At 39.8% G+C, this 7,977-nt stretch overlaps 1 protein-coding gene across 1 annotated transcript; it reads left to right on the forward strand.

The window, feature by feature from the left end:
• The first annotated feature begins 6 nt into the window (after positions 1–6).
• LOC105108388 (E3 ubiquitin-protein ligase UPL5-like) lies at positions 7–7,180 on the forward strand. The gene is made up of 3 exons (XM_011002681.1): positions 7–2,052; positions 3,611–4,200; positions 6,571–7,180. The coding sequence occupies exons 1-3, from the start codon at positions 204–206 to the stop codon at positions 6,832–6,834; spliced, it is 2,703 nt and encodes a 900-aa protein (XP_011000983.1). The 5' UTR covers positions 7–203; the 3' UTR covers positions 6,835–7,180.
• Positions 7,181–7,977: the final 797 nt, after the last annotated feature.

The raw sequence follows: 7,977 nt of genomic DNA on the forward strand, positions 1-7,977 counted from the left end.
GACGGCTGGTAAAAAAAAAGCACAGAAAAAAACCCACCCAGCCAGGGACGACACAATTTCCGTTCAATCCTTCGCTCGCCGTTTACTCTCTCCGTATATCTAAACCACGCCGTCTCATCCTCTATACGACAACGATCTCATGCCTTCTCCCCTTCCTTAAAAACTTCCAGGTCGGGGAGAACACAGTCACCACCGTTCATCAAATGTCACTTCCCCAATCTCCCGCCGTTGATTCCCTCCCTCAACAGCGCGCCTCCACCTTTGATCACCGCGGCTCCTCCAAACGCAAACTAGACGATGTCGATGACCACGACGCCATTTTCTCTGACTTAATCTCCATCAGGATGCGTAAAGACAACACCGAATCATCCACCGGCCATAACCTGCAACAACCTCCCTCCATCTCCTCCACCAATCAGCTCCCCACACGTGTCTCCGACGCCTCCGCCCCCACCTCATCATCACCCAACGATTTCCCCTCCACTCCCTCCCCTCTCCGTCGGTCTCAATCGAGGCTCCAATTCTTCATCAGAATGATCTCCGACGGCACTCACATTGTGATCACTGCGAATTTGACTGATTCCGTCAAATCACTCCATGAACGGATTCGCGAGATGACCGGAATTCCTGTGATCGAGCAACGACTAATCTACGAGGGTAAGCAATTGCAATACGAAAACAAACTCTCCGATTACTCTATCGAGAAGGATTCGATTCTTCATTTAGGTGGCCGAATGCGTAGCACTAGGCATCCCCGTACTTGTCAATTGATCAATGATATGGTTTCCTACATTTGTCGAATTTGTAAGTCTATTTTGCCGTGTGGTTTTCATCAATATGTTTCAAAGCAGATAAAAGAGTTGATGCATCAGTTCTTTATCTTGACACCGAAGGATGATAATGAGGATGCTTTAGGACATTTGAATGTGTTTTTATCGAATAGTGCGCCAGCTGCGCTGGTCACTCTCTATGTTTCGAGTGTTAAAGGGAATAAGGAGTGCGCGGAGGGTGCGATTAAGCATTTTTTGAATTCATGTAGGAATTCGTTGCCAAAGAATTTGCATTTGCAGTGTGTTCCGATTGTGATGGAGTTTTGCAATTTGTTGAGGAAGGTTGGGAGTGATGATCCATTGTATATTGTGTGTAGGAGTTGTCTTGGTTCCTTGTTGGAGAATGGTGGGGGTGCATGTGGGTGGAGGTATCGAGGAGGGGAGGAGGGGAAGGGAGCTGTTGTTATGCAGGAGATTTTTCCGTTTGTTAGTGAGCTGGGGAGTAAGTTGTTTAAAGATTTGATGGGGAGTGTGGGGCCATCAGTAGTTGATGTGAAGGATTTTTCAGCGTTTTTGGTACCATTGCATAGTATGATATCAGAGCAGGGGGCATGTAGGGTTCCGGTTTCGGTGCCGTTGAACAAGAGGGCATTTAATTATCCATTGTATGCGAAGGAGATTGAGCATCTTCATGTGATATTTTTTGATTTGCTGAATATTATGGAGAAATGTCTTGGTAAAATGCAGGATTCTTCACATTTGAAAATGAATGGAGAGGGTGAGTTGAATCATACAGGCTGGTCTCAATATTTGGCTATTTTGAAGGAGTTGAACAACATTGCTAAACTCTATAAGGGTGCTGAGGAAAAGTTTTGGACAGTTTTGAGACTTAGAAAGGCTTCCCTGTGTGTGCTGATTGTTAGATATGCAAAAAGAACTGAAGATCATCAGTGGCTTCTTCGGAACAAGGATGTGACTGATTTTGAGTCTAGGAGGCATTTGGCTATGATGATGTTCCCTGAGGTGAAAGAAGATTACGAGGAGCTTCACGAGATGCTCATTGATCGGTCACAATTGTTGGCAGAGTCATTTGAGTACATAGTGCATGCCGACTCAGATGCACTGCATGGTGGTCTTTTTCTGGAATTTAAAAACGAGGAAGCTACTGGTCCTGGTGTATTGCGGGAGTGGTTTTTCTTGGTTACACAAGCTCTATTTGATCCTCAAAGAGCTCTTTTTGTGGCATGCCCAAGTGATCGCAGAAGGTTCTATCCTAATCCTGGTAAGCTTCTGCTGCCTGAATGCTAGTGGGTTTTCTCTTTTCTTGATTGGATATATAGGGCTACCAATCCTGGTAACAAAACAAGAAAACCCTAATCATGAATGCCTTACATGAACAATGCTACAGGGTTCTCTCTTCTCTCAATTGAATATAGTTTTTGATGATACGAATGGTTAAACAATATATTCAATTGCCTTGTGTCTAATATGTCACTCCAGCATAGAGTTTGGAACATTGTTGCATATATTTTCACTGGATAATAAAAAATACTCAGATGACCAAAATGTGCAGTTCCTGCAGTCTATAGGAACTTACATTTAATGTGTAATGATGCTGTATCCATCACCTACAACCATTCAAGAAGCACTTGTACTTCATTTAGTTTATGTTGCTAGTGGGTGAGATCAGCTCATGTGGAATTGTTTCACCCAAATTAATTTTGGAAGTCAAAATTAGGATTGAAGTGATAATTTTTGGTTGGGGTGAAACTTCATGTAATTAACCGTTCATGTTTTTCTGAGAGTCGGATTTTTTTTTTGAACAACAGTTGCAATTAGGTTTGTGAATGTTTTATTATGTAAGTTGGATTTGCTCTCTTCTCAACTGAATTTTTATTCCCAGGTAATACTGAATATGTAAACAATACGTTTTCATTGCTGTGTGTCTAATGTTTCAGATTGTGGGCTGCGTATTTGTTTTCATTTACACTGGAAAGTAAACATTCACTAAATGGTGGTGGAGAGCTCCGACAGTTTATTTGAGTTGACACTAATATGGTCGATGCTGTATCAATCACTTACAACCATTGGAGTATTATTCTTCATTGTTTAGATACATGCTAGTGGGAGGACATCTGGAAGTGTTACACCTAAACCTGGAGAATTTGACATTTAATATTCAATTTTAGGCATGGTCAGGATTTAATTAACATTTTTTAGAAGTTAGACAGTTTTCCTACACTTGATGTAATCCTGGGTGGCTTAACGTGGTGGAACCTTCTCAGTGACCTTAATCAAAGATATTTCACTAATAGTGCTTGGATTTTAACTGTGCAAGAGATCATTCACTGCATTCTCTTAGTGTTCTTTCTCTAACATTTATATGTAGAAAAGTTGTTTACCATGTGAGTTCCTGATGGACGTGGGATAAGGGCATTACATCCTGTACGATAGGCTCACTAGCATAGGTTTGTTAAAGGGAAAATTCCTGAACCTTGTGTGTCACAAATATTTTATTGTGGAATACCTGAGTCCCTAGGGTTATTATACAGGAATATTTCCCATGTTTCTCCAACTCTGTTACCTGAATTCCATGTTTCACTAATATGTTATTGGTTCCTTTGGGGATTAACATGTCTAATTCTTCCTCTGCATTAAAATTGCAATTGGTTAGTTCTGAAATACCTCATTGAAGAATCATAATTGAGGTTTGTTATTGTCTTCTGTTTCTGGACTTGAATTAAGCTGCATCATCTTTCGTGGATTCAATTGTTGGCATGGATAAGCACTAACAAACAAAAGTATATATATGGACTTAATTGTATTCATTTTATGTGCAGCATCCAAGGTGGATCCCATGCACCTTGAGTATTTCACATTCTCTGGTCGAGTAATGGCTTTAGCTTTGATGCATAAAGTGCAAGTCGGCATTGTATTTGATCGGGCATTTTTCTTGCAATTGGCTGGGATGCGTATTACTTTGGAAGACATACGGGATGCAGATCCATGCTTGTATAGCAGTTGCAAACAGATTCTGCAAATGGATCCTGAGTTCATTGATTCAGATGCTTTGAGTCTGACATTCGTTAGAGAAGTTGAGGAACTAGGATCCAGGAAAGTTGTGGAACTTTGCCCTGGTGGGGAGAGTATCGTTGTAAATAGCAAGAATCGGGAGAAATATGTCGATCTTCTCATTCAGCACTGCTTTGTCACATCAATCTCTGAACCAGTATCTAGATTTGCACGTGGTTTTGCTGATATTCTTTCAAACTCTGGGCAACAGAAGCTCTTCTTCCAGAGTTTAGAGCTTGAGGATCTTGATTGGATGCTATATGGAAGTGAAAATGCTATCTGTGTGGAAGATTGGAAGGCACACACTGAGTACAATGGCTACAAGGAAACCGATCCTCAGATATCCTGGTTATGGAAGGTATGTTCTTGCATTCTTATGTTCCTGTCATATCTCAACTATAAAGTGCTTTCTTTTACCATATACTTTGCTCTTTCTTCCCATATATCTGGATTTCATGATATGAGTTATAATCTTTATGTGCTGGATAATATATTTCCTTGGAAAATAACATATCTGCAGAGTGCACACTGTTGCTCTTTTCCTTTCATATTTCTTGGAAATATCTTTGGTTCATTGTTTTCTAACATGGCAGAACAATCCCTATCTGCGTATCCTTACCAGGTGTACTGCTGTTTTTCCTAATTAAGTAAAGCCTAAATACTATGTGAATGCAATTCTTTCTATTGTACGAGGCTGTGGAAAAAAGGACATGCAAGATTGCGTGGCATTTCACCATTTTACAGCTGCATGTCAGTTTATCTCTTTGGTCAATTACTTTGAAGCTGAAAGATGTATGACGAAGTTCTAGACATACAATAAATACCAAAGCAATTCAAATTGCTGTCCATGTTTGTCTTGTCAAATTTACAAGTCATCTTGAATCTCAAATGCTCAAGGTTGTGTCATGAATTCCTCAGCATACTGATGATGTTGTGGTTGAATAAGGAAGAACATAAGGAACTTGGTTTGGGTTCTTGAAGATAACATTTAAGAGTTTTTAAGTTATGTCATTATACGAAGTTTTGTGTTGAAGTTTGAACACACATATTATTCATGCATGCATTTACATGAAAACAAATGCCAAAGTGTTGAACATTCATGTTATTTTGATTGCACTTATGTGTGAAAGGGCAGAAGGTTGCTGCTGTGGAGTTAGAGCATAGGGGGTGTGGTTAGGATGTCATACTTACCTTAACAAGCATGCCAGGTTTGGGAGGGGGTACGGACAGTTGAACGAGTGTAGATTTTGTTTCAATATTTTTTCCTCTTTTTGTGCATGTCTGTGTGGTTGGTTGGGGAAGAAATGTTTTAGATACAGATACAAATTGAAAACTGAAACAAAAAGAGGGATCAGTGGAAAATAAATAAATATTTTATCTTTGAAATCAACCTTGAATTATGTTTATTTAATTTCCAATTCCATTTCGTGGTACGGGTGGGCCCTGGGAGGGGGGATTCATTTGTCAAAAAACACTACTTTTGAGCAATCTTAATATTTTTAATTTTGAATTCCATTTGGTGGTTGGGAACGGGTGGGCCCTGGGAGGGGGGGTTCATTTGTCAAAAAACACTACTTTTGAGCAATCTTAATATATCCATGATTGAATTCTCTGCAAGTTTTTGGGTTTTTCATGTTGGATGGTCTCTTTATCCCATCAACATTGTGGAGTTGATCTTATTTATTTGTTAGGTGATAAAATTGTGTGCGTGGTTTCCTTTCAGTTTTGTTGCGCCACCAATAATAGAATGCCTGTTTCTTGGTATGATCCATTAGGTTTTGTTGTACTCATAAATAATATTCCAGGTACTTGAAAGAAACTAGTCAAAACCCATGCAGTCCATGGTGAGCTGGAATGAGGGTAGATTTTGTTCTTTAACCTCCTTTGTTTGCAGAGTGAGCTGTGCAAAGCAGAAATAAGATACATATTGTTTTGGATATCAGCCTTAGCATATCTTTGATAACAATGCGTGGTTGGAGTGATGCTCGTTGTCAAGGCACTGCTTTTGAGCAAGTTTGCCATGTCCATTTAGGTCTATAATAGGTTCTCTTCTCTCTTTATACCTGTGTTTCTTGTAAGTTCTTTATCCCATTAGTAGGGTTTTGGAAATCAGCCTTATAAGCGTATCTTTGATAACATTGTGTGGTTGGAGTGATGCTCATTGTCAAGGCACTGCTTTTGAGCACGTTTGTCATGCCCATTTGGGTCTTTAATAGGCGCTCTTCTCTATTTATACCTGTGTTTCTTGCAAGTCCTTTATCCCACTACTAGTGTGGAGTTGACCTTATTAATTTGTTACTCATCAAAAACTGAGGATGTGGGTTTCCCTTAAACTTTGATTTATCACCAATAGTAGGATGGCTGTCTCTTGCTTGGTGCATTATTTTTTTATTCACACACTCAACGAATGATACTCAAGGGACTTGAAAGAAACCAGTAAATACACATGCACTCAATGGAAGGTATTAAAGCCTTTTGCCCCCCTAGAAAGCTAGATTAGCATGCAATATACTGAGTTTTATTCCTGAAGTCTTCGTAGTATTAGTTATATCTTTGATCTTAAAAATATTCATGCGAATGTGCTTGTATTTGCACTCCTGGACCTTGAGTTTTTACCAGTCAGCTGCAGTTGAGATAGTCCCACCTCTGCTGCTTCGTAGTAGAGTTCTGTCAGAGGACAAGCATTGCTTGTTATTTTATATATATCTTGTGCTTGAATATTTTGCAGATCATTGGGGAAATGTCACCAGATCAGAGAAAGGTTCTGCTCTTCTTTTGGACCTCAGTGAAGTATCTACCTGTTGAGGGTTTCCGCGGTCTGGCCTCGCGACTTTACATTTACAAGTCGACAGAGCCTCACAATCACCTCCCTTCATCTCATACATGCTTTTACCGATTGTGTTTCCCACCTTATCCCTCCATGGCTATTATGCAAGATCGCCTCCGTCTCATCACTCAAGAACATGTTGGATGCAGTTTCGGCACCTGTTGATGCATTGGTTGCATGCATCCACTTTGAGGTTAAAGGGGTTTTTTTTTACTGCACATAGATTTCAAGTCGGTTTGTACAGATAGATTTATGCTGTCAGTTTTATTAGACTATGTAAGAAGGTCCCGTAGTTAATTTATGTTTCCTCCAGTAAAGTTGAGATGTCATTGTTCTTTCTGTCCAACTGTTAGTATAGGTATAGCGTAAATAATGCTGGGGGCTAGTAGGAAGAAAATCTCTATGCTCCCAATGGACTTCCTTCATCAGCAACAGTAGCTGTTTTTTCATGTCATGTAAGTACACAGATTATGCAATGACATCCAAGTTCATAGAAAGGTGATTATTCTCTCTTCTCTCTCTTGCAAGTCCAAAAATGGTGGAAGATTCAAACGTTTCTCTTTGAGAAAAATCTGTAAGTTATTCTTCCGTTCAGCATCTATATTTGTGCTTTGTATCTGTCGAACTACTCTTCCTGTGCTTCCGATTTTCTCCCTTCGTATTTTCTTTCCCAAATCAGCTGAGATGGAACAGTGTTAGCTTTCGTCTAATTTGAGCTCTATCAACTTAGGGTTTTATTTTGCTAATGATCCTTTGTGATTCACAGATTATTAGGTCATCTGAAAGGCTATCTTCATCATGTGAAGGCACATGATGCAACAACCTTTTCCCATGAAAGCACCTACAAATATAGGTCCACTGCACATTCCCCCTTTTAGACTCAATCAAGCATCTAGGCTTCTCTTTATCACAATCTGACATTGTCTTTTGCCTTTGTCATGCCTGATCCTGTATGAGTCTTGTTATGGATTTGCGAGTCGGGCGGAGTTTTTCTTTGATATGTCATCTCCAATTATTGAATTGCATGATGAAGCTTATCCTACAGGATTTAAAATTGACCGGTATATTTCTCATCGTTGTGGCACCAAGTTGTTGTCGCCATTCATAGAAGGGACCTGAGCCACCTGACATTGCACATCTTTCCATTGGAAAGAAGCCAGTGTAAACCTGTCTTGGCCTTCACAGATTCAAGTTCACATGCCATGTCATATAAGTGCAATCAAGATTGCCTTTGCAAATTTGTCATGTTGAAAAAAGTAGATGAAAAGGATGGGAAGGATTAATTGGGACCTTGTTATTTCCTAGAAA

Source organism: Populus euphratica, unplaced genomic scaffold (genome assembly GCF_000495115.2).
Source record: "Populus euphratica unplaced genomic scaffold, PopEup_1.0 scaffold187.1, whole genome shotgun sequence".
In the NCBI taxonomy this organism is placed as follows: domain Eukaryota; kingdom Viridiplantae; phylum Streptophyta; class Magnoliopsida; order Malpighiales; family Salicaceae; genus Populus; species Populus euphratica.